The 25,886-nt window shown below is 39.9% G+C and overlaps 2 protein-coding genes and 1 long non-coding RNA gene across 7 annotated transcripts in view; 1 reads left to right on the top strand and 2 right to left on the bottom strand.

The window, feature by feature from the left end:
- The window catches only part of LOC149802930 (uncharacterized), a 46,551-nt gene extending 29,343 nt beyond the window's left edge, over window positions 1-17,208 (bottom strand). Inside the window, exon 1 of the long non-coding RNA XR_016420108.1 lies at window positions 16,481-17,208. This is a non-coding gene — a long non-coding RNA (uncharacterized LOC149802930). The remainder of the gene's footprint in view (window positions 1-16,480) is intronic.
- Window positions 1-24,335, top strand: part of LOC149802929 (marginal zone B- and B1-cell-specific protein-like) — a 56,451-nt gene extending 32,116 nt beyond the window's left edge. Inside the window, exons 3-4 of the mRNA XM_089952424.1 lie at window positions 19,454-19,558; window positions 21,435-24,335. Of these exons, the coding sequence (XP_089808550.1) occupies window positions 19,454-19,558; window positions 21,435-21,672 (343 nt within the window). The 3' untranslated portion in view covers window positions 21,673-24,335. The remainder of the gene's footprint in view (window positions 1-19,453; window positions 19,559-21,434) is intronic.
- A 1,079-nt stretch (window positions 24,336-25,414) lies between these two features.
- Window positions 25,415-25,886, bottom strand: part of LOC149802928 (renalase-like) — a 41,109-nt gene continuing 40,637 nt past the window's right edge. For all 5 annotated transcript variants that reach the window (XM_089952419.1, XM_089952420.1, XM_089952421.1 and 2 more), the window contains one exon: window positions 25,415-25,724. In XM_089952419.1, coding sequence (XP_089808545.1) covers window positions 25,554-25,724 — 171 coding nt within the window. In that variant the 3' untranslated portion in view covers window positions 25,415-25,553. The remainder of the gene's footprint in view (window positions 25,725-25,886) is intronic.

Here is a 25,886-nt window from a genome sequence, read left to right as displayed (position 1 = left end):
ATACCAACCCCCACCAGAGAAAGAGGACGGTCACAAGAAGAAAGGCAATTTCATCTTTTTCGATTTCGAATGCATGCAAGAGACCGGTTTTCACATTCCTAATTTCTGCGTGGCTCATCGAGCGTGCGAGAAGTGCATTCAAGAACCTATTTTCAGTCATTGCCCTCACTGCAGCAAGATTCCCGGAGGGCGTGAAAAAAATCTTTCGAGGACCGAAGACGTTAGCCGATTTTGCCCAATGGGTCTTAGACCCCATCGACAAGACGTGGAGCCAAGAGGACATCGAACGTTACGGAGATTGTCATCGTCATGCCACAGTGATGGCTCACAATTTCTCCGGATAAAATGGACAGTTTCTTCTCAGATACTATACGGAACAAGGCACCGAGCGTCCTAAAGTCACTTTGAACGGAGCCAAAATCATTTTCATGCAAGTGGGACAAGTGCAGTTTAAAGATTCGATGAGCTATTTGGCCATGCCTTTGAGTCGAATGCCTAAAACGTTTGGAATGACAGAAATGGCTAAAGGATACTTTCCATACTTTTTCAATACGGAAGCTAATCAACACGTCGTTCTACCCCATTTACCTGAGGCTCACTATTACGACCCCGACAACATGCGTACCGAACAACGAGAAGCTTTCTACGCTTGGTACCTGGTTCACGCCTCGGACCCTTTCGACTTTCAGGAAGAAATGCTAAAGTATTGTCGTTCCGACAAGGACATTTTACGGCGTTGCTGTGGAAAATTTCGAGAACTGTTCATGGAACACGGAGGGGTCGATCCTTTGAAAGAAGCTTGCACCATTGCCAAAGCGTGTTCCTTAGTGTATCGACAACGATTCATGCCTGAAAACACCGTGGCTGTCATCAACCCTCAAACGACCCACTATGTCAAACGTCAATACTCGGTCAAAGCCCTACGTTGGTTACATTACTGGTGCAACAAGGAAGACAAGTGGATTCAGCATGCCCGCAACGGAGGGGGCGAAAAGACCATCGGAACGTATTCGGTCGATGGCTGGGACTTAGAAAACCCCAAGATCGTGTACGAGTTTAACGGTTGCTTATTTCACGGATGTCCCGTCTGTTACCCTGACCGTAGCACTAAAAATCAGTTTTTACAACGAACTATGGAAGACTTGTACCAGGACACATGTCAGCGGCGCTTAAAGTTGGAACAGGAAGGATACCAAGTGGTGGAAATGTGGGAACACGAGTACGATCACCGTATGAAAACCGATCCCGAGTTTAAACGCCTCGTGGAAAGTTACCAGTTCATGGACCCGCTGAGCCCGAGGGATAGTTTGTACGGAGGAAGGACCAATGCCACCTGTGTGCTGTGCCAAGCCGACGAAGAGAAAGGAGAAGAAATCAAATACTTGGACGTGTGTTTGCTGTATCCCTACGTGTGCAAATATTGTCGCTTTCCTGTAGGGCACCCACAATTGCTGACGGAACACATCGACCTGAAAAACATTCGACAATACGAAGGCTTGATCAAGTGTAAAGTTTTGCCTCCCACGAACCTATACCATCCCGTCTTACCTCACCATTGTCAAGGCAAACTGATGTTTCCCTTGTGCCGTACTTGTGCCGAAACGTGCAACCAAGACCAGCCTTGCCATCACACCCAGGAAGAACGTGCCTTGACGGGAACCTGGGTCAGCGTAGAATTGTTCAAAGCTCTGGACATGGGATACCAACTGTTAGAAGTGTACGAAATTTGACACTTTCCCAAGACACAACAATACCACAAGGGTGACCCCACGCAGAAAGGCATTTTCGCCGACTACGTGGATGCCTTTTTGAAACTGAAGCAAGAAGCCAGCGGCTATCCGTCCTGGTGTCACACTCCCGAAGACCAAATACAATTCAAAGAGAAATACTACGCACAAGAAGGCATCTCTTTAGACCACATAAAAAAAACGAAGGCAGGCGATCGTTTGCCAAAGTGATGTTAAATTGCTTGTGGGGAAAAATGGCACAACGACCGTGTTTACCCAAGACGGAATATTTGACAGAACCTTCCCGCTACTTTCAGATGATTCACGACAAAACCAAATACATGAAACACGTGGACGTCGTTCGAGAGAATTTGATCTTGGTCAATTACGAAGAAGATCTGGACTTTGTACAAGACGACCCTTTTGGAAATGTCATCATTGCGGCTTACGTGACAGCTCATGCTCGCTTAAAATTTTACGAAGCTTTAGAACTGTTAGAAGAACGCGTCCTGTACTTTGACACGGACAGTTGCATTTACATCCATCACCCGAGTCAACAGCACCCTGACATCGAAGGAGACCGTTTAGGAGCCTGGACAGACGAGCATCCCGACGACAAGATTCTAAGTTTCGTCAGTGGTGGTCCCAAAAATTACGGCTACGAATACCGGGACAAACAAGGAGAAGTGCACACGACGTGCAAAGTGAAAGGACTGACTCTGAATCATCGTACCAGTCGAGTGGTCAACTTTGGGGTATTGAAAGAAGCCTTGCAATCGGGAGAGGATGGAAACTTTAAAGTGACCACCTATCAACCGAACAAGATTGTACGTTTACCCACTCACCACATCGTCAGTCGACCCTTGGAAAAAGTCTATCAAATTGTATACCAGAAGCGAGTGCGACTTCCCAATCACTTCACCTTACCGTACGGTCACGTCGGTATTGGTCTGTATATAAAAAGGAACCCTAGGCAAGATCGATAGTTCATTGTTCATTGAAGTAACTTACCATGTCGTTGACGAAGAAGAAACCAGATTGGTTAAGAGTCAAATGTTGGACATCACCGAGACCAGGGTTTTGAGGCTTGGACACAAGAGATGGCCCAGTATGCACGAGAGTTATTCAAGGAAAAAACTTACTTTTCAACCTGTGTTAGTGACGGTGCCAGAAGAACCCGTCACCCAGGACAGGACTGTCGTGGACAGGCCTGAAAGACCCTTTCGGGAGGACACTTGTGTGACCTTACCCCTACTATAGAACTGGTTAGAACTTTACCCAAAACATGTTGTACAGACACTTGTGTTTATTCCACGTTCATGGTTATCATGTGCCTTTTATTCTTGTACTTAAGCCTTTGGCTTTTATGTATTTTTGTCTTTCGTATTCATGTTTGAAAAAAACATTCAATAAACGTGTTCTGAAAAAGTATATAAACTCTTGTCTTGTTTGTTTTTCGTGTCACAAGTGACATTTCTCACACCATGGCTACCTCTGCTGTCTCTGCTCCCTCTTCCTCTACTGTGAAAGTCATCGACGAACACTTAGATCGTGCCAGTTGGGAGGCTTTGTATCTTCGCCATCCCTTTAATATGCTCATTGCTGGACCTAGCGGTTCAGGCAAAACCGAATTCGTCAAATGTTTGATCGAACATAAACATCATTTGATCGATCGACCCCCTCAACGAATCGTGTGGTGTTACAAAGAGTGGCAATCGGCGTACAGCCTCTTGCGAGAAAGTCAAGGCGTTTTCATCGTGTTTGTGGAAGGCATTCCTAAAGAAGACGATGGCATCGTCTCTGACTCCCGTCTAACCCATTTGGTTATTTCGACGACATGTTAGGAGAAGACGAAGAAGAAATTAAACTGTGGTTCACGCGCAAAGGGCATCACCGTAATGCCAGTGTCGTTTACATCACCCAAAATTTGTTTCAACAAAGTAAAGCCCATCGCACCATCAGCCTCAATGCGCATTACGTGGTCATGTTTAAAAGCCCTCGAGATAAATCGCAAGTGCAAGTCTTAGCCAAACAGTTAGGAACGCCTTGGTTGACTCAGGCGTACGACGATGCCACTCAAACGCCACACGCCTATTTACTCGTCGATTTGAAACCTACGACTCCCGAGGATTTACGATTTCGTACCCACTTGTTTCACCACTGGTGCCAAGACGGAGGGCCTGTCCTGTACACGTCTCCGTCCTCGACTTCATTTCACTCCCCATAAAAAAATCTATAAAAACCTCAGACCCTTTTTCGTCTGTCTCACTCTCAGTGCGAACATGACGTCCCTTCAGTCGCATCTTCCCGTCAAATTGATTCGTGCCTTGTATGGCATCAGTCGAGAAAAAGATCCACAAACACGAGCTCGTGTCTTAGAAGCTAGTCTCAAAGAAGTCTTACGATGGTTCACGGTGACGGCACGTCAATTACTCCAAAGAATCATTCAGATTCCTCATCAAACCAAACGCTTTTTCGATCGAAACAAAGTCGCTTTGGTCCAACTGGCCGATCCCCGCATCGACACTCAAACCAAAAAACAAATCATTTTGAAACCTGGAGGGAGCGGTACTCTAGGAGGGGTCATCATTCGCTCACTCTTAACATGGGATCCTAATGCCCCCAAAGTTATCCCCAAGACAAAAGTCCAACGAAGCCCCAAGAAGAAAAAGACCAGGTCCCCAAGGAGAACTTCTCCAGTGGCAGGACCCTCCTCTGACCAGACACCACCACCACCCCGGAAAAAGAAAAGAAGCCCCCAGAAAAAGAAAAGTCCACAGAAAACTAGTCGCAAGAGAGGCACTTCGGCCAGGACGCAACCTTACACTCGCAAACCACGACCTGCCACGGCGGTGACTGCGTCTGCGGCAGCTTCACGTTTGTCCACTTCTCCGTTAATGACACCCAGAACTGAAGAGTACTTGGAGACGTTGATCACACCAAGAACTTCTCCGTTGATGACCCCCAAAAGAACTTCCCCAGTGGCAGGACCTTCCAATTTAGTGGCAGTGGCTGCTGCTCACAAAGTACCTTCTCCCAAAATCAAAGTTCAAGAAAGATCGGGCATGTTACAAAGTTTACTGGATTTGTCCAAGCAAGAACTGGCTCGATTTAGTCCGTTACGTACCCCTGCACGACGTGTCATGCCTGTCCTCAAACTGATACGACGTAAAGACAATCAGTGGCGACGCGTTCCAGTATAAAAAGGTGTGTGACCAAGTAGGGTATCAGTGTTTTTTGGTGCTCCTGAAGACTCAAAGATGTCACCCTCCAGAAAACCCCAAGGAAAGAAAAGGAAAGGACTGCCACCACGTTTAGTCAAACATGGGGACATGTTATCTGTCCTGTCCAAAGCTTCTCCACCCCTACGAAAAAAACTCATTCAATCGGCCTCCAAAGAGGTCATCGATACCGTGTGCGAATGTTGTTTGAACGTCTTGAAAGGCACGATTCCTTTGTCCAAACACCAGAAACAATGCTTAAGCAAACATCACGTTCTTCGCCAAATGGTTCAAAAGAAAATTCCCATTCGTCAAAAAAAGAAGATGTTGGTCCAACATAGAGGTATTTTACCCTTCTTGTTAGGTCCCATACTGAAAGGAGTTTTGGGAACCATGTTGGGAGGACTGGTGGGAGCAAGATAAAAAGGCCCTCGGAAGTCCCAAGATCTCAGAATCGACCCCTGACAACCCCATGGAAGGACGAAAACTGGCTTTAGTGCCTTACAAACGATGGATGGAATACCATCGGTGGCAAGAACAACGCACCCCGCATTTACCTCCCAATCCCCATTTGAGCGAGATGTCCCAGTTACAACACGAATTGCAGTCCTTGATGGATCGCCAAGATTTGTCCGAAACAGAAAAATCGCAAAAGTACGGTCAACTCTTGCAACGACTGCAACTCTTTCACCAGAAAGCTTTAGACGAAACAGCTCTACCCACTCTGAAAGATTTTAAGACCTTGATGAAAAGTCTAGCACCATCACCAGTACCAGTACCAATACCAGTACCACCACTACCCGTGACCAAGACAGAAAAAGGAGAAGAAGAAGAAGGGTTTCAAACTCCACCAGAAAAAGTACGCAAGTTAACAACACCACCTACCTCCAGAATTGGATGGATTAAAAAGATGATGGCCACCCCTTCTTCATCACAAGAGAAAAAGAAAGTGAAGACAGAAGTGAAGACAGAAGTGAAACAAGAACCGATATCCCCCGCTCAGACATCCTCCTCTTCAACACCTATTGCCGGTCGCACACGCAAAGCATTGCAATCCAAGAAAATACCCCAAGAGAAAAAGAGTAGCATCCTCCAAGAGTGGGTGCCTTATTAACACACCAACCAACACAAAAAATGGAAAAAGTCTTAACCAGCATTTACTACGATCCCTCGCATCCTGCAGGTTACGCAGGAGTTCAAAAATTGTATCGTGCTGCCAAAACTCGACTGAAAAGTCTCCGTTTATCTCAAGTGCAACGATGGTTACAAGAACAAGCTACCTACACTTTACACAAACCCATTCGACGCAAGTTTGCCAGAAGTCGCACCCGAGTGGAAGGCATCGATCATCAATGGCAAGCCGACTTAGCCGATGTCTCTCATTTGGCCAGCTATAATCGTGGCTACAAATACTTGTTCTGTGTCATCGACGTCTTTTTCAAATTTGCCTGGGTCGTGCCCTTGACTTCCAAATCGAGCAGCGAGTTAGTACGAGCCCTGCAACGGGTGTTGAAACAAAGCGGTCGTCACCCTCTTCGATGGCAAACGGACAAAGGCACCGAATTTCTGAACCAAACTTTCCAAAAAGAATTAAAGAAACGTGACATTCATTTTTTTACCACCGAGAATCCCGAAACCAAAGCCAGCATCGTGGAACGTTTTCAACGCACTTTGAAAGAACGCATGTGGAAATATTTTACGCATCACCACACTCTGAAGTACATCGACATCTTACCGCACCTGATGCAAGCGTACAACCAATCTTACCATCGAAGCATCGGACGTGCCCCGCAAGACGTGACTCCCGACAACGAAGTGCTGTGTTTGAGCGTCTGTTTGGTACGTCCCCGACGAGGGCTGTCCCCAAGAAAAGTGGAATGTTGGCCGTAGGAGATTGGGTGCGCATTGGCAAAACCAAACGCACTTTCGACAAAGGTTATTTACCTAACTGGACGACCGAATTGATCGCGTCACTGGACGAATGCATGGCCGTCATCCTACCGTCTATAAATTGGAAGACATGAACGGAGAAGTGCTCAAAGGAACGTTTTATTTGCCCGAGTTACAACGTGTCACCAAAAAAGAAGACGACGTGTACGACATCGAAAGCATTCTCGAACGCAGAACCCGTAAAGTGGGCAAACGACGTGTCAAAGAAGTCAAAGTACGTTGGAAAGGATATCCACCCAGTTTTGATTCTTGGATCGACGCTTCGCAAGTCATCGACTATAAAAAGAAGTGACCATCATGCCTTTTCACACAGACGCAGCTACGTCGACCACTCCTTCTTCACCTAGTTCTTCTGTGCAAGATTTACAAAAACAACCCGTGTGCGTGTGGTGTGGAGAACGTGTGCCTAAAACGCAAATCGTCTTTTTCTGCCAAATCTTCGTGGTGTATTGTGTCATCGGGGCAGCCATCGCCAATTTGAGTTTGCAACAAGGAGACAAACAATTGTGGACCATTTTATTGAGCAGTTGCATCGGTTACCTGCTTCCCAATCCCTCCCTGAAATTCTCCTCGAACGGGAACCTTGTGTCCAGTGCCAGTGTCAGTCACCACTCCAACAACAGCAACCATAATCCCATTTTAGACGGAGACACGCCTCTGACTTCCAGTAACCTCTCGGAGAGCCACAGAACTCTGGAATTATGAGTCACGAAAACCAATTTTACTTAACCTTACCCAGTGACAGTTCCATGGAGGTGTTTCCCAACAACACGTTGTGCTGTTACACGGCCAAATTACCTCAGGCCATCCCCTTAGATCACGAAGCCCATTGGGAAGTGGCTTTAGTAGAAATGATTCACCCGACCCAAGTCCTCAATGTCCTTCCCAATCAAAATATATTTGATGTGGAAGTTTATGACGAGCGAGTGCAACAGTGGTTGGATACCCATGGCAAATATGACAAGAAAACCCGTTTATAAAATCAAAAGTACACTACCTATCACTTGTTCATTCCCCCAGGCTATTATTTTAGTGGTCAACATTTGGTCAACACCATAGCCACCAGGTTTAATGGCGTGTTTCTGAAAGCTTTGGAGGATGCCAGAAAAGGTGTCGTCACCCTGGAATACCACAAAACAGCTCGTCGCTTCCTGATAAAATTTCCTGAGGGGGGTAAAATCATGTCTTTCTTATTTTGTCCAGAATTGTTTGACATGTTGGGCGGAGACATGAACATGAGAATGACCATAATGAACAAACACGAATTACCCATCGTTTACGACAACGAGAGTTTTAGGAAGTTATTTCGTACCCCAGTAGAACTGAATCAAGGACTGAATTTGATGTTCGTGTATTCCGATGTGGTGGAGTACAACGTGGTGGGACACACCTCCGTACCGTTACTGCTTGTCATTCCTTTCAAAGTGGATTCTGCCGCGAACGCTGACGAGGAAGGTGGAAACACTTACCACGTTCACCGCGAATTTGTCCATCCTCACTATTTGCCTGTCAGCAAGTCGTATTTGGACACGGTCAACATTACTATAAAAGGAGATTTGGGACAAAATATTCCATTCACCAAAGGAAAAGTCACGGTGAAACTCCATTTTCGAAAACGGTTCTCTCACGACTCGTAAGTCATGTATCCAGTGTACCGAGGGGTTGCTCGACAGCGAGGACACGGTTTAGGAGATATGCTGAAATCGGCCTTTCGTTCGGTGGCCCCAGTGTTGAAACCGATAGTGACACGCGGATTGCACGCCTTGAAAGACGCGGCACTGACACAAGGCAAAGAATTTCTCCAAAATGTCATCATCGACAAACAAAGCCCCAAAGAAGCTTTCATGAGGGCAGGCAAAAATGTCTTGCTGCAAACGGGTAAAGACCTTTTGGGCCGCCGAGACACACCTATAAATGCCCTGCACGCTACCGAGTCAGGCATTCAGCAAGGACAAGGCAGAAAGAGACGACGAAGAAAACACCCTTTCACCAGACTTCAAGCTAGAAAGGCCAAGAAAAGAAGAACCGTTCGAGACTTAGACGTTTTCGATTATTGAGACACAGAGAAAAAAATGATGCACCGAGAATCTTGCGCTTGTTCCAAGTCGGAACTGGATCTGTTTGCCATGCCCCCCACCATGATGACGATGCAAGAATCCCAGTGGGTGGAATTTCACCCCATCTCCTCATTGACCGATTCCGCTCCCATCGAGTTTGAAATTAAAGGACAACCCGAAGATTACATCGATCTGAATAGCAGTTGCTTGTACCTGAAAGTCAAAGTTCAAGATAAGGATGGAAATGCTATAGACACTGAACCAGTAGCTCCCGTCAACAATTTCATGCATTCCTTGTTTAGCGGAGTGGACTTGTACTTGAATAACAAACTAGTCAGTAGCAGCATGGATACTTACCCTTATCGAGCGTACCTGGAAAATCTCTTGACGTACGGAATAGACGCCAAGAACACTCATCTCAATGCCTGTGTGGTATGGGAAGCTGACGATGCAGACGAATTTGAAACATTCAAAACTGATCCAACCAAAGAACACAATGCGGGATTTGTAGAACGAAGAGACAAAATCAAAGAGGGAAAGAGTTTAGAACTGATGGATCGTTTGCATTTGGACATGTGGTTGCAAGAGAAATATTTGCTGAACGCGGTGAATGTCCGCCTGAGACTGAATCGCAGCAGTACCGCTTTCCATTTATTGGCTGATACTGACGATAATTACAAAACAAAACTCCAAGAAGCCAGACTCTACGTACGCCGTGTGGAAGTGTTACCTAAAGTGGGAAACGACATCAGTCAGACGTTGAGCAGAACGACCGCCAAGTATCCCATACGACACGTGGAAGTGAAAACCTTCACCATTCCCAAGGGACAGCGATCCATGATCGAAGATCATCTGTTCCAAGGACAGTTACCCAAACGTTTGATCGTTGGTATCGTCGAGAATACATCCTTCAACGGAGCTGCCGAAAAAAAATCCTTTCTACTTTCAACACTTTGGCGTGTCCAAAATCGAAGTCAGTCGCGATGGCAAGACCTTGTGTACCAGACCTTTCGAACCTGACTTTAAAAAGAAGAATTACTTGAGATCGTACTTGTCCTTGTACGAAGCCACCGGACAGTTAGGAACCAATACAAGTCACGGTATTACGTACGAGGATTATGCAGGAGGCTATGCTTTGTGGGCTTTTGATTTCACTCCAGACCAAGGCAGCGACGAGGGACATTTCCACCCTATAAAATCCGGCCAGATTCGTGTGGAACTTCAGTTTAAAGATCCACTGCCAGCGACAGTGAACATCATCCTGTACGCAGAATTCGATAATACCATAGAAATCAACAGTTTGAGAGAAGTCATTCTAGATTACTAGAAACCATGGAAGACTGTTATCCCTCTTTACCTAGTGGAGAAACTTTGGAGATGAAATGTGAGGAAACTGTGGAAGAAGAATCCCAAGACAAAGACTAAGAAGATATAATGATGAAGTCGAGATTGCCAGAACAAGAAGCCCATTTAGTCTGCTGTTTTGCCAAACACTTGGTGGAAAGAATGACGGAATTGATCAAGAAAAATTGCTATGGATGTCAAAACGATCATCCCAGTCAAATGCAACACGATAAATGCCTGATGCTGAGTCAAGAAGAAAAATTGGACGAGTATCTGGACGAAGCTTGGAGTCTCATCTCGGACGAAGACGTGTTGCACCAGTGGTATAAAGACTTGCGTGAACATTCTTGTCCACCATTAACCACTCAAGAGATCCATTGTATCGAAGCTCTCCTGAATCAAAGTGAGGAGACGAAACCAAGAAACGGTTATTCGTCAGACATTTTCAAGCAAAAAGTCAGGATCGAATTGACAACGTATTATTACCTGTGAAGAAGAAAAAAAACAACACACAAATGGATACCTGGGAACTTTATTACCTTTTGAACCACAGTTCGTATACGGCTTCTTGCAATCCTGTCGTCTGTGCTAAAGATGAACTCCCTCATCGCAAACCTAAAGACCATCTAGCTTACGTGATCAACACGGACGACAGTCATCTCCCAGGAACCCACTGGGTAGCCGTCTACTTTCCTCAAGAAGGATGTGTGGAATATTTCGATTCGTACGGATTGCCCCCTGTGGAAGACGATATCATCGACTTTATGAGAAGAAATGCTCAGACCACCTGATTCAATAATGTGAAATTACAAGGCACAGATTCCTTGGTGTGTGGACAATATTGTGTGTATTTTCTGCATCATCGCAGCCTGGACTATTCCTTAGAACATTTAGTGACTCATTTTGAGCCTCGTTCTTCTTCAAGAAACGATGTGAAAGTAGATCGATGGTTTTGTGACCATTATGCTTATCTTTTGTCTCAAGCCAGGAAACGTAGTGTCCATCAATGGCCTAATGATTTCCAACAGTGGAAATCACAACGTTGTCAGCCCTGTTTAAAGTAGAGTGTGAATTGAGAAAAATGTTTGTCTTTTTTTTTTTCGAAGAAAAAATGTTTGATGTTATCATGTTGGATTATTGTTAAAAATGTTAGAAATGTTGTTGTTTAGTGTTAAGTGATTTTTGAATAAAAAATGTTGTGTTTTGAAAAAAATGCCTTTGTCTTTTGTTTAGCTATAAGAATGTTTGATTGATGCTCTTTAATTTCTTACTATCCCTCTCATGACACTCACTGAACGTTGCGGCTCGAAAACCGTGTGGGGGATGTTTTCCTTCACGTCCGCGCTTTGACTTTAAGAACCGGGTTATTTCCAGTCTAACCATCCATTGTCGACTCATCCTCCTACGAAGATGTGCTCCAAACTAGCTAAGCTCAACGAAGCCTGCGTGAATTTGCATAGGGTCAGACACAGTCTGATACCGAAGCCAGAAGAAATAGAGAATGTGAGAATGTTAAAAGTCACTGAAGACCTGATAGAAGAGCTCTTCAGAGAAGATGTGAACAGGGAGAAAGAAGAATGGACAGAGAAGTACAGACTTCAGAGACAGCAGCAACAGCAGCAACAGCAGCAACAACAACAACAACAGCAGCAGCAGTAGCAGCAGCAACCTGAAGCTGACAGAGGCTTTGTCGATTGTCGTATCGACACCAAAGAGTTCTTCTTCTCTTTCCGAAGAAGCAGACCTATCGCCAGAAGGTCTATCCTCAGAGGACATCGCATTCTTAGAAACTAAAAAAGATTGCCATAGCAAACAAAAAAACAAAAAACAGCCCTTTTCAGGGCTACCCCAATACTCTAGAAAAGAAATAACCATCAATCTGCCAGTGTGTGTAGGTAGAGTAGTGTGAATATAAACGCTAACTCTTTTTTAATAGTGTGAGTGTATGTGTTTGTGTGTTTGTGTTTGTAACAGCTCACGTACGTTGGTGTGGATAGTAGATTAATCTTAAGATGATTTTTTTGGTGTTTGAGGTGTGGGAGAGTATATTTGGGGTTGGATTGCTTTGCGTATGTGGATAGTCTATTGAAGTGGTTAATGAAAAAAAATTTTTAGAATAGGAATGAGTAGCATAAAAAGTGAGTGAGTGTTTCTTTTAGGTCCGCGCGTTGTTTTGGTCATGATCTAGGTAAGATCAATTTTATGTTTTTAGGGGATGTTTTCCATCACGTCCGCGCTTTCAGTATAAATTGAAACTCGCTCGGCAGTCTAGCTACCCTTGTTGATTGATCAACACCACCAGAAGAATGAACACCAGAATTGTGAAACTGCTAGAACTCCAGATGCACCTGGAATATGCCAGGCGCATAGTAAATGAACTATCCGCGGAAGCCATAGTAGAAGAGGCAAGAATAAAGAAGGAAGAGGAGGAGAGAAGAGAGAGGGAAGAGGAGGAAAAGAAAATAGGAGAGAGGATGACTTACAAGATACCAGAGACAGAGGATTGGGGTGCTGAAGCCAATCATCCCGCCTCTGCACTCCCAAGAAGAAAGGTGAAAGGAGACTGGGGAAGAAGATGCGTGTGTGGCGCCAGGCCAGGAAGGTGCCATCATTAGATAGGTGCATCTGGAGTTCAAAAAAAAAAAAAACCAACAGCCCTTTTCAGGGCTACCCAATACTCTAGAAAAGAAATAACTATACATTTGCAAATGTGTGTGTGTGTGTGTGTAGGTAGAGTAGTGTGAATATAAACACTAACTCTTTTTTTAAATAATGAGGGTGTATGTGTTTGTGTGTTATTGATTGTGTTTGTAACTGCTCACGTAAGTTTGTGTGAATAGTAGATTATGGGTTTCTTTATTGTTTCTTAGCGTATATGGAGAGTATAGTTTGGGTTTTATTATATGAAATGAGAAAAGTGGGGATGTTTTCCTTCACGTCCGCGCGTTCTTTGGTCATGATCTAGGTAAAATCAATTTTATGTTTTTAGGGGGATGTTTTCATTCACGTCCGCTCTTTTAGTATAAAATTAACAGTGTTTGCCATTGGAGCTCATTCTACGGAATAAGCAAGCAAGAAGATGCCAGCAGCTTCAGCTTTGTACAACAACCTTATGGGAAGTTGGTATTGGATGGTGGATGGATTGAATGTAGCAGAAAGGCTTAAACAGGAATGGAGGCACGCAGTGACAAAAGACTTCGTCTCAAGACAAGTAACCAGCCTCCACTTAGCCATCGATATTGTAAAAGAAATGATAGAGGATGAGGAGAAGAGAATCAGAGGTTTAATTAACCCACCGTATGTGAAAGTGGGTAAGTTGAAAGAAGCGATAGTTTATGTGACGAGTGTAAGGTGTTTTTTAGAAGACATTGTAGAATGGACAGATTGGTCTTTTGTGAAATGGGGCTTAGACAAGCTTAAGAAAGCGGAAGAAGTAATGAGGAATGTGCTGACCGAAGAGGTCAAGAAGATCAAAGAAAAGTGGTCAAAGGAAAGAAAAGAAGAAGAAATAGAAAGAAAAAGGAAGAACTAGAGAAACTAAACGCTAACTGGATGAAAATACAAGAGAAGTTCCGAGCCATGGGTCACCCGGACTGGATGCCGGAAACAGAAAAGAAGAAGAAAGGAATGATGGAAAAAATAAGAGGATGGTGGAAGAAGTTAAGGAACTAGAAGAAGAAAAAACCCAAAGGCCCTTTTCAGGGCCACCCATATTTCTCGAAAAGAGAATGACTTTCCATTGCCTACCCCTTTTTTTAAAAAAAAAATTCTTTTTAAAAAAAAAATCCCATTTTTTTCCCATGTTCAATTCCCCTTGAGGCTAAAGTGACCCACGATTTTTCTCCATGTTAAATTTCCCTTGAGGCTAAAGTGACCCACGATTTTTCTCCATGTTAAATTTCCATTGAGGCTAAAGTGACCCAAGGGGGTCTGTAATGCTAATTCCCATTGAGGCTAAAGTGACCCTATTCACTACTTCCGTGTATTGAGACAATACATATGACAAATATGCATCAAAATACGTTGATTTGTTCCTGAACTATATTGGTTATCGGATCCTCTGTAGTGGAGATAAAATATCGATGGAAAAATGGCAAAATAACTGGACCTGAAAACAACAAAAAACTGTAAATGGCACATCTTCTGGTAATAGGCAATTCAGGTACCAAATAGTATTGTCATATGTAAAGGTTAGGTGGTGAGAGACACAGCGTCCCATATGCATGGAATCCTGTTAGGGCCATTCACTCCATCGTGTTGTATTGTACAGTGCGATGGAGCAATGAAGCGATGTGATGGTGCTACCATTGCATCTCTTCATTGATTCATTGCATCACTTCATTGCACCATTCCATCGCTTCATCGCTACATCGCACCGTAGAATACGACTGGCCCTGTCAGGATTCCATACATACGAAAACATGAAGTTAATTGTCAGGGACCATAGCTGTTTAAAATGTAGTTGACTATAAAAAAAAGTTCAGAAAAGAGTATACTGTGAAGTAGATATCGTTGATACTGACACTTCTAGGCATTTTAGGTTTTCAGTTTATCCAAAAAAATATCAGAACTAACCTACGCATAAGACTTGACGAGATGCACTGATTTATCCTGAACGACATACATTTATCCTATTGTTACAAAGAAAAAGCAATCCGATTAGATATGGACAGTTAAATTCATAATGACAACCACTGCTATTTAATATAAAGAAAATAACAGAAAAGAACCGAACACAGAAACGCGAATCACGTGCTTATTCTTGAGCAGTAATGGTTAGCTAGGCTCTGACGCAATAGTGTCCAATGCAAATGTAATTGTGTGTACTGTAACAGGGACCGGGCTTCAGTGCAAAGAATGCCATATCCAGATCCCGCCTTTTGGAAAGGCGTCATATATAGTACAAGAAGCCATATGACCTAAGCTTTAATATTTAACAGCCTCATTTGTGTCCCAGCAATTTGCAGCGAAAGTTTGATAACTGGACAATTGATAATTTCAGATCTCTGTTTGGGAACGGTGGCCTTAATATTACGATCGATAATTGTTCATAAAAATTGTATTTAGCTTATTGCTGAAATGAATAATAATGCTGAAAAAAATTAACGATTCAAGGGTGAATCTCTCTCTCTCTCTCTCTCTCTCTCTCTCGGGTCTTTGGTGTACCCAAGACCCGAAATTGTCAGCGATTATTGGGGTAAGGAGAGGGATTCGGATTCGCCCATTCATTTATTCCCTGACTGTAATCCTACTCTTTCGCTATTTGCTCTCTCTTTGTTATTCTGGCGGTTTGATTTTACTTTTTTCTTTCGCAAAAATTGGTTAATTTGAAATAATCAACATTTTATATAAAAAAACAACGTAGAGAAACTCACCTGACAACGTAGAACAATGACAATTCTTATTGTTGGCGAATTATGTAAACTGACGAAGTTTTGCATGGCCTTGGAAAATATTCACGTGCACATTTAAACTTAAACATCTAACTAATCACACTGGGCCGACATTTTATGATATTGATGAATCATTATACTATTTTCAGAGGTATTTGCTATGGGGCACTCAGGTCTACCTTCAAAATGTCATCTGGTTATACGACTTTTATAGAAGGGCACGTCAGCCTCTAAAGGGAATGGGGGCTGTGTTAAACAGGGTGAAACAATTCTGGCGATAAGGGCAGTAAACTTGAGACTATCATGTTGAGACGTATAGGGACAATGTAAAGTTCAAAATGTGTTGATAAGTTTCAAATGATGTATCTGTACGGCTGGAAATGTGACATTGTAACATTCCATCTGTTTGATGGGAAATATAACATCTGTTTTCTTGCTGTATTCTAACATACATTTAAGATTCTCACAGTAAAAGAAATGCCACGTATATTACAGACAGCAAGTGTACAAAAATAACAAAACAAACAATATAAGACTGCGTTTTTCTCAGTGACGTATTTGAAATCTTTACTATCATCCCGTTGTGTTTTCTCGTAAGACTTACCGAAAGGTAAGTTCAGAACCACCTCATAAAATTCAGCGCTAACTACAAGCAGATGATCTATAGCGAAGAAATGGATAATTTTAAAGTGCCATGTTGAAATGAGTACGGTAGCATAAATTACGATAATCATCCTGATGTTTAATATGTTCAGTATATGTTTTGGAATGTTCTGTTCTAAACCTACCTTTCATTGAAAGGTGAATCCAAGAGTATCCGAATGCTATCAGCAACGTTCGGGCCAGTACCAACTGATTCTTCATAATCAGCCCAACAAATGTTGAATTTTCTCCAATATATCATTAATTGAAAGTGGTCTGTTGAGATGTTTTGAAAAATTTTCTACTCTTGAACACGGCTGGCGTTAAGCTGTACATTAGAAGACGAAAATAGGACAAGCTAGCAGGAAGAAAACTCGTGTCTTCCTTTGTTACTGGTTGCCCCCCTCATGCCGTGTACCCATTGATTGATACTCCTAATTTTCTTTGTAACCAGCCCCTTAGGCCGATGAATTAGCCCCTCACCTATAATGATATTGACTAGCGGTTTAGGGAATGAGATCGCCTATTTATGAAAACCTGCAAATATCAGCAGACAGTTTTGTTTGCACACATCGGTGTACATTTTATACACTTGCCGGTATTTCTCGCGGTTTTGAGTTAGTCATTTAACGAAATATGATGTCACGTGCTCACGGTAAGAATAAGCCTTTTTCTGCAAGACTCATTTTATTTGTTGACCAGTAAAAATATGCTGACTATATTTGTGAAATTGCAATTTTATAACGAGTGCCGTTCATTTTTACCTTCCTTGGTGATGTAGGCAAAACATTCCGGGGATTCCAGAATCGTATAGAATTTATGAAGCAAATTTCCATATTTTAATGCAGTTTAATACCATGTTTAATTTTGCACATAGATGCTGGTTGAATGAATTGATTTTAATTGCACTTTAAACACATTATTATTATTATTATAATATATATATATATATATATATATATATATATATATATATATATATATATATATATATATATATATATATATATATATATAATGCCAGGGAAATTGGTACCATATGCCTTTTCCAGAGACACACACTTAATTGTCAGAGAACTTTGCAGTCAAGATAGAAATGTCTGGCTGCATTGTAGTTTATAAATTTGCAGCCATTCAATTTTTTAATACCATAGCTGCTCTAACAGAAGTCCCCCTTCTAATATATTAACCCATTATCCCCCCTTTCCCCCCCAAAAAAAGATATTCCTACCTTATCAAAGCCTATAGATCTGTATATATCCATTATGGCATGTCAAGATAATTAAAACAGTACATGTGTAATCCAATGGCTGTTAGAAAAATCAAAACAACTTAATGTTTAACATTTTCAGTCAGACAGTGATGTACTGTACATATTCAACAACCCCCATTTGGAAACTGCACCCTCTATTAGAGTAATAATGGTAGATGGACCAGGCCAATAATGTAGTAAAAATCAAATAATTAATCCTGGCAAGCTAATCAGATCTTGCATTGGTAATTACATTATTTTATGCAATTTTTACACATTTTAATAAGTGTCTAAAAATTGTCATTGGTAAAAATAAAAATTATTTTGAGATTCCCATGTACAAAAATGTAGAGACCAAAATCTCCCTTGGTCATAGAGTATAAATTCCCATCTCAATCTGTGCAGATCAGCAACATCTACTGTCACCAAAACCTCTCATTTTAGATTGATGAAGCAGTTTAAAAGTATAAAAGAATTTTAGTTCCAAATTTAATGGAATAAAAACAGGTTACTTTTTTAAAGTGCATCTTTTTATTGCAAATTTGTGATAAGAATAAAATTCTTTGTGAAAAAAAATGTGCTCTACCAATAATTTGGGTTTCTAGGTTTCTGGGAAATTAAAAACCATGGGGTACAAAAATTAAACTAACAAATTAAAGGATTCAAAATCACCATCAACAATTAGAGGGTTCAGAATATACTATCAACAATTATAAGGCACAAAAATTGCCATCAACAATTACAGGGTACAAAAACTAACATCAAGAAGGGTACAAAAATTACATTCATCAAAGTATAGTGTACTACAATTACCAAAAACACTAATAGGGTACAAAAATGAAACACAATACAGTCAACTCCGCCTATATGTATAGCCTCTGGACCAGACCCAAGGTATGCATATAAATGGAGTATGCATTTAAGTGGAATTCATGTATATTTACAATATAAAATGGGACCATACTTTCGCTATGCGCTTAGGCGATCTATGCAATTAAGAGATATGCATTTAAGTGGCGCCGACTGTATAATAATTTCTTCCAAGTTAAACATCCACTATTTTATCAGCAAGCATCGTTTATATCGTTAATATACTGTCTTCAATTTGGTCTGCTGATGTCCAGATATACCTTGTTAGAGTTTGTTGTATTCTTTTTAGTCATTTATATGAAATGATTCAGTGACTTGATTTATATCAAATAAATATAAAATGTTCGGGTGATATGTCTTATAAAATAATTTAATTACAGACATTCCAAAAGCCATTCTCCATTCATTCTTTGATTGAGGTCCTTACATTTCTCACAAATGGACCCAGGACTTTTTCTGTTGGCAGGGATTATATAAGCTTGAGTTGGCTGCTGGTCCTACAGGGCATGTGACCTTGGAACTGTTACTTGCATCAATTTGACTCGTCCTACACTGTACATGATGATTAACCTGGCTATAATTTTACTTGTCCAATCAGAGGAGCCTCCTGAAAAAGAGACTTGGCCTTACTATAAAGCTATCTTTTGTAAATATGAGTAGACAAGTGTAATTTTCAATACCTGGTCAGATTCTGAAAAGAGGTTGCTTTGGTTTGTTTAAAATGAATATCTTTTTCTGTTTTTGAGTGAAACATGTACTATTTTGACTGGCAAAGGGATGTTTAATTGAACCCCCTTCTAAATCTATGGTATTGTCTCTTTATATGTGCCTGCTGTGTACTCCAAATACAAACTTTATTAAAAGAAGTTCCTTTGATATAGAAATAATACTTCTGAGACCTGGCAGCTCGGGTAAGGGAGAAACTCTGGAGTTCTTTATTTTCATTACAACTGATTACTTACAAATCCATAAAATTTGCACTGTATTTTTTTTTCAGCTATGGGGTAAAAGAAGTGAACAAAGTTAAGAGGTTATCTGGACCTGGATTAGAGACCAAAGATGTTCCTGGAGTGATGCAGGGGGGAGGAAAGTGGCCACAGAGGTTTGTTATCCCATGTGCTTGTCCAGTACTTCCTCATTTTAATACTGACCACGGAATAGAAAGTGAGACAGCCTTGTAATAAGTTGTAGGAAATATTAAATATTACTAGCAGTTGATGAAATGTGATTCCTGATAAACACCTACTTATAACAAGAACCATGTTCAAAAGGTATGTGTGTATGTGTGATTTGGATTTTTAATGTAGTGTCAGCAAATTTTCAGGTTCTAAATGAGAACAATGCCAATCCGACAGCAATATGGCCAGCACAGCAGTCATCTTGGAAACCTTGTTCCTGCTACTTTTCATGAACAGAAACTCATATCAGCATGGGGTTTTCACGAGACAACTTCTTTTGGTGTTATAATTGTCTTAAAAAAGTAGTGCTGATTTGATACCCAATGTGACCACAATAGTGGCCATCTTGAAAATCAAACTGATATTCTTCCTAGATGGAAAGTCTTATCAACATTGGAATTTTACCAGAAAATGTCCAGTTGGTACTAAATGCAATGGTGCTGATCTGACAATCCAGTATGGTCACCATGGCAGCCATCTTGAAAATCTGGATACTGCTCCTAAATTTTAGGTCATATCGACAGGGGGAAGACTAGTTAAATCTAGTTGTCCAGAATGAATATGGTTTCAGTCTGGCCTCAAATATGGCTGTCCACAATGAACATACTGCAGATTTTATCACCAAATCTCCTGAATGGATGGTCCTATCAACATATGGTTATTACCTTACGTTTTGTAATGGTTTCTTGTTTGTCCAAAATAAAAATGCTGCTGACATGGCATCCAATATGGCTGCCACAGTTGCTAACTTGAAAATGTTATAATTCGAGAATATCCGAGATTGTTTCAACATTCGGCAGTTAAAAATAACTGATCTTATCTTGAATCTGGAAATATTTTGGACATTGGAGCTTCATTCCCTTTGAGGGACTCTTGTTTAAAACATAAATCTAATGGTCATAAAGTTAATGATAAACAAGGTACAGCAGTTACATCATTATCCTGTGTTTACCCAGTATCATGATATTGCTTCCCATATTGACTACATCTCCTGTCTTGCTTTGACAGATTATTTTAAGACTTATCAAACAGGTTTATCAGGCAATTTAAAACTCAGATATAAGGCCAACTTTTTAATTGCCAGGGCCACATAGAGGTAACAGTTTTGATTTCAGATCAATTAGTCAATAGTGAAATGTATAAATTCAGTGTCATGCAAGTGCAGCATTTTTAGCCAGTGATTAAATGATAAAATTGCCAATTGCCGAGGGGGATGTGTGTGTGTGATTTGGATTTTTAACATATCTTTAACAATTTTTCAGTCATATCACTACGATGTCTGCAGTGTGGCAGTTTATAGTGATGGGGCATCATGTTGCAGACATGTAGTATGATGTCCCACCCAGTCACATTATCCTGACACCAGGCTGACCAGTCCTTACACTAACCTCCTAATGCTGAGTGCCAAGTGAGGCAGCTGTTAGTACCATTTTTATAATTCTTTGGTATGACTTGGCCAGGATTCAAACCCATATCCGAGATGGACACTCAAACCACTAGGTCACTGGAGCAGTCAGTTGTCAAGGTGAGAGTGAACATCTGCAATCAGTAGGCAGATAGGTCAAAGATGGACAACATTTGTGGATTTGATGATTGGGTTAAAATGTCAAGTACCAATGTTACAGGGACAGCCTTCAAGGTTACAGGGACAACCTGTGGATCTTGATCAACTGAAGGAAGTGTCAAATATTAAAGTCATAAAGGGCGTTACGATCAAAGGTGCAGGTACCTAATGTCAAGGTTGAAGGGGTATGAAAGTTGTGACTGGTATTTAAATAAATGTTGAACTTTATATTACAGGTTGAGAACAATGTGTTACCAATACTTGGAGGAATTTGGAGATGAGGCAATATACAAGAATTATTTAAAACATAAGAATCTGCGGCAATTTTTCTGCAAGAGTAATAAAAAACCTGGCCTGACAGATGTTTGCCTGAGTGAACATGAAAAGACCAGAAACAAAACTGAACATGAAAAGAGAAGAAATAAAAGTGCTGAAGCAGACACCAAAGGGGATCAAATGAAAGACGAACTTTAATGGAAACGAACACAATGGAATGTCACTTTATCAGGACCCCGATTATTCCACCTTTATACAGACTGCAAAGTCTACCAAGTGTATACTTTCTAGTAAAATTTTTATCTAAGTGCAAGAAGAGAAAAAGACAAACTTAATTCAACTAAACAGTTTAACTTAGATTCTAGAGAAGATTAATATGATATAAATATTCATCAAGTCAAACATCCAAGGTACCGTATAATTCAGTCCCACATATTAAAATGCCATTGTATTGTTTCTTGTCTGTAACAGTACTTAATCATATGCCGATCAGGTACTTTCTAACTCCCTTTCAGAAAATGATCCTCAGTATTTCTTTTAAAAAACTTTCAACAGCCTTCTCAACAAAAAAATACCTACAAATATATTTTTTAATGTTCTTATTGTTTTTAAACATAAATCTATTATACATTGTGAAAAAGACCGTGATTGTCAAAGAGAGGGTCCACTTGTACATCTGTTGAATTAATTTATGCATGTTTTATGGTTGTGTTCATGCACCAAACAAAGTTTTAGTTACTTTCTTTCTTAATGTTTCATAGTGTCCTTGTTTTTTTTAAGAAACATAAAAAGTTTACTACAGTATAGCTCAGAAACTAGATAGTTTGTGCAGAAAGTGTCTAAATATTCAAGCTGATATTTGCAATCAAACTAGTAATATATTTTTCGTTGATATAGATAGATGTGAAAATATAAGTGGCATTTTCTATCAAAAAGATTGACAAGAACTGAAAACTTGCAATATTTTACCTCTCCCCTCTGAAAATTTTGTTCTGGATGCAATATTTTACCCAAAAAAAGAACATCTTGTTCAGAAATAATTTGATAGTATGCATATTTCAGTGACTGCATGCATATTTCAGTGATGTTATGCATATTCTGGCTATGGTGTGCATATTTCAGTGATGGCATATATAATTCAGTGATGGTATGCATATTTCAGTGATAGTACGCATATTTTGGCTATGGTATCCATATTTCAATTATGGTATGTATATTTCAGTGATAGCATGCATATTTCAGTGAAGATATGCATATGTTGACTATAGTATGCATATTTCAGTGATGGTATGCATATTTTGGCTATGGTATCCATATTTCAATTATGGTATGCATATTTCAGTGATGGTATGCATATTTTGGCTATGGTATCCATATTTCAATTATGGTATGCATATTTTGGCTATGGTATGCATATTTCAGTGATGGTATGCATATTTTGGCTATGGTATGCAATGTTTCAATTATGGTATTTATATTTCAGTTATGGTATGCATATTTCAATTATGGTATGCATATTTCAGTGATGGTATGTATATTTAAGCTATGGTATGCATATTTCAGTGATGGTATGTATATTTCAGCTATGGTATGCATATTTCAATTATGGTAAACATATTTTAGTGCAAATAGAAATGACATGCAGCAAGATGAAATAACTTGTTGACAAATTTTATGTAAATAATACAGTCTTTCATGTGTTATAGAATCAAGCCATGACAATATCCCAAATTAGAAATGAGTTTAAACAAATTTGATATCCTTAAGGGCAAAGTTCCTAATCAAATGGGGCCATGTTACTTTTAAATTTTGTAGAAAAACAACAAAAGTCACACATGACCTAGGCCAGTTTAATAAAAAGCTTTGTTCCAGATATGGTTACAGTCCATGAAGTTCTTGAAATGTTGCTGAGCAGAAGGTTAAGGGTCAAGTTCCAAGAAAAGCTGAAGTCATAACTGTAAAACTTTCCTGGGAAACCATGATAATTGAACTTAACAGGGGTCTTCTTTATGTAAAGTATTGTACCAAATCTGATTTCAATTTTTTAATTCCTTCAAAAGTTAATGAGTGAAATCAAAGTTGAAGTGCAAAATTCCGAGTCCAAAAAGGGCCATAAGTTTGTCAGAAAATGTAAAAAATCAAATTTGACCTTGGCCTTCTTAACATAAAACCTTACACATATTTCCAGGAAATCCTTACTGAGTGAAAATTAAATTTAGAATTATGCATAATGTGACTGATGTTTGGCTACAGGTAACACTGTTTTAGAGGTATGACTATCAAGTGATATATTTTCCAAAGAAATAATTTTCCAGTTACCAAATAAATGTTGGTGCAAGAATTCAATTTTAATAACCATTTAAGTTATTTTTTTGGTGTTGTCTTTTATTTATTATCATCTGTTCTCTGAAATGCTTAATTGTGTATCCTTGGGTAATACACATTTGAAATCCAAGTTACATATAATCTTCCTTCAGTGTTTTATTACCATATGTACTTACTTATATGTTGAGTCTCACTGTGCAAACTGCATATACACAGACCTGCTGTTGCATAATACACCTGCAGATCTGGGTCTATGGAGTCTATTTGGAGTAGTCAGTAGAACAAACAACTTAGACCCTGATCTGTAGTGCATTATGAGATGGCAGATCAGGGTCTATGTTGATTGCAGTTGGACTTGTACATGAGAAAATATGTTGAGCTTTTTAATGTTAAAGTTTTTAAGAATTCCATGTTTGAGTGTTTATTTGCATATTTTGATGGGCCTGGTCCACATTCCTTGAATTTAATACATTTTATACTTGTACAGAAGTTTTTACTTTTATATATTTGTGTGTTCAATAAAAAGTGCCAACCTTTCTCTTCTTTTTATTCAGGTCTCATGCAGTTAAGGATTAGATACTTAGAACAATGATTTCAAAGTTTTTTTTTTGAAGTATCATGATAAAAATGGTAACTTTCATTCACTTAATAATGACATTGAAATCCTATTACATGTAAGGTGGAGTTTTCAAAATAGTTTTTTTATATCATAATTTACTGGGCAGCTGCTTGAATATCAGTCTCACTTTCAATATATTCAGACATTGTTCAGGAAGAGCAACTTAATATAATTTGTTCTGATATTTACAGAGTTTAATTTACACTATCAACTAATATTCAGGCTTTTTATTTCATGCATTTATGTGCATACAGTTGTTTTTCTTCTTGAATCTGCTAAATTGTTCTGAGCCAGACATGTTATCTAAATGCAATTTTGATTTTGAACAAGAGACCAGTCTGTGCTATATTTAGTAACGGCAGACATATCTGATTACAGATCAACCTCATCTGTATAAATTTGAAAGACTTTCGTAACAGTGTGCTTTCTGCTGAATTTGGTAAAAAGAATATCAAGTGGTTTAGTGAAGTGGAAAATTACAATTGTTGACCAACACAGGAGAACTCGAGGCCAGGTCAACTAAAAATGTATAATGCAAATACTTGTTGTACAGCCATCAAGTTCATAAAATTCTACAAAAATTTACAAATTGGAAAAGATCCTTTCCTTTCGTCTATATAAAAAGAACTAGCAAAGTTATAGGCAAACACTTTGGTAACTGTAGTTTGAATCATCCATGTATAAAGGGACATAATTTGATCAGTCAGTACACTTTGTTACTAGAAAACTGCAAACGAAGCCTGGTTATGTGGCAGTAATTTAAATGTGATAAAAAATGTTGATAACAAGAGGTGACCAATGTTACACAAATTAGATATAAATGAAATGGTATCAAATTCTCCGTTTATACAAACATTTCGTTGAAAATTATCTGGACTGATATTACTTCTTCATACAGTGTTTACCTACTTTGGACTGCAGATTCACGATACTAAAATGTGAACATTTCAGTAGGAACTAATTACCTGTTTGTGTAAAGAAAACTGACGCAGCAAATCATATATTATGTTTTAATATAAATCGGAAGAAATATTGAAATATGCATAAAACAATACTGACACAAAATTACTGCAAAAATCTGTCCTGGCAGATTGGTTGTGTAGAATATCACTTTTGTTATTATCTTAAAGATTGTTCAGAACTTGACCTTAGACTTTAGAAGGTCACACAATGCTTGCTGAACAGCTATGGCAGATTCAATACAGCCATCGAAATTGGAGTGAGTAAAGGCATCTCCTGCTAGAATCAGTGGTGGATTTTCACTTAGCACAACACATCCTGGACTTCCTGGGTATGAATTCTGCACCTGCAAAAAACTCTGACAAGTACTGATTATGATTCACACCCATCCCTCCAAAAAGAAAGGTAAAGATAGACAAGTTATGTAACCAGAATGAAACACTAAAATTGTTTCTAAATGACAATTAAACCTTCCCAAAAGTGGAGCAAAGCTCTTTAAAATTACATC

This window comes from Sinohyriopsis cumingii, chromosome 3 (assembly GCF_028554795.1).
Source record: "Sinohyriopsis cumingii isolate HCF-2022 chromosome 3, ASM2855479v2, whole genome shotgun sequence".
Taxonomy (NCBI): domain Eukaryota; kingdom Metazoa; phylum Mollusca; class Bivalvia; order Unionida; family Unionidae; genus Sinohyriopsis; species Sinohyriopsis cumingii.
The sequence above is the reverse complement of the archived record's forward strand: the minus strand, read 5'-3'. Positions and strand labels throughout refer to the sequence as shown.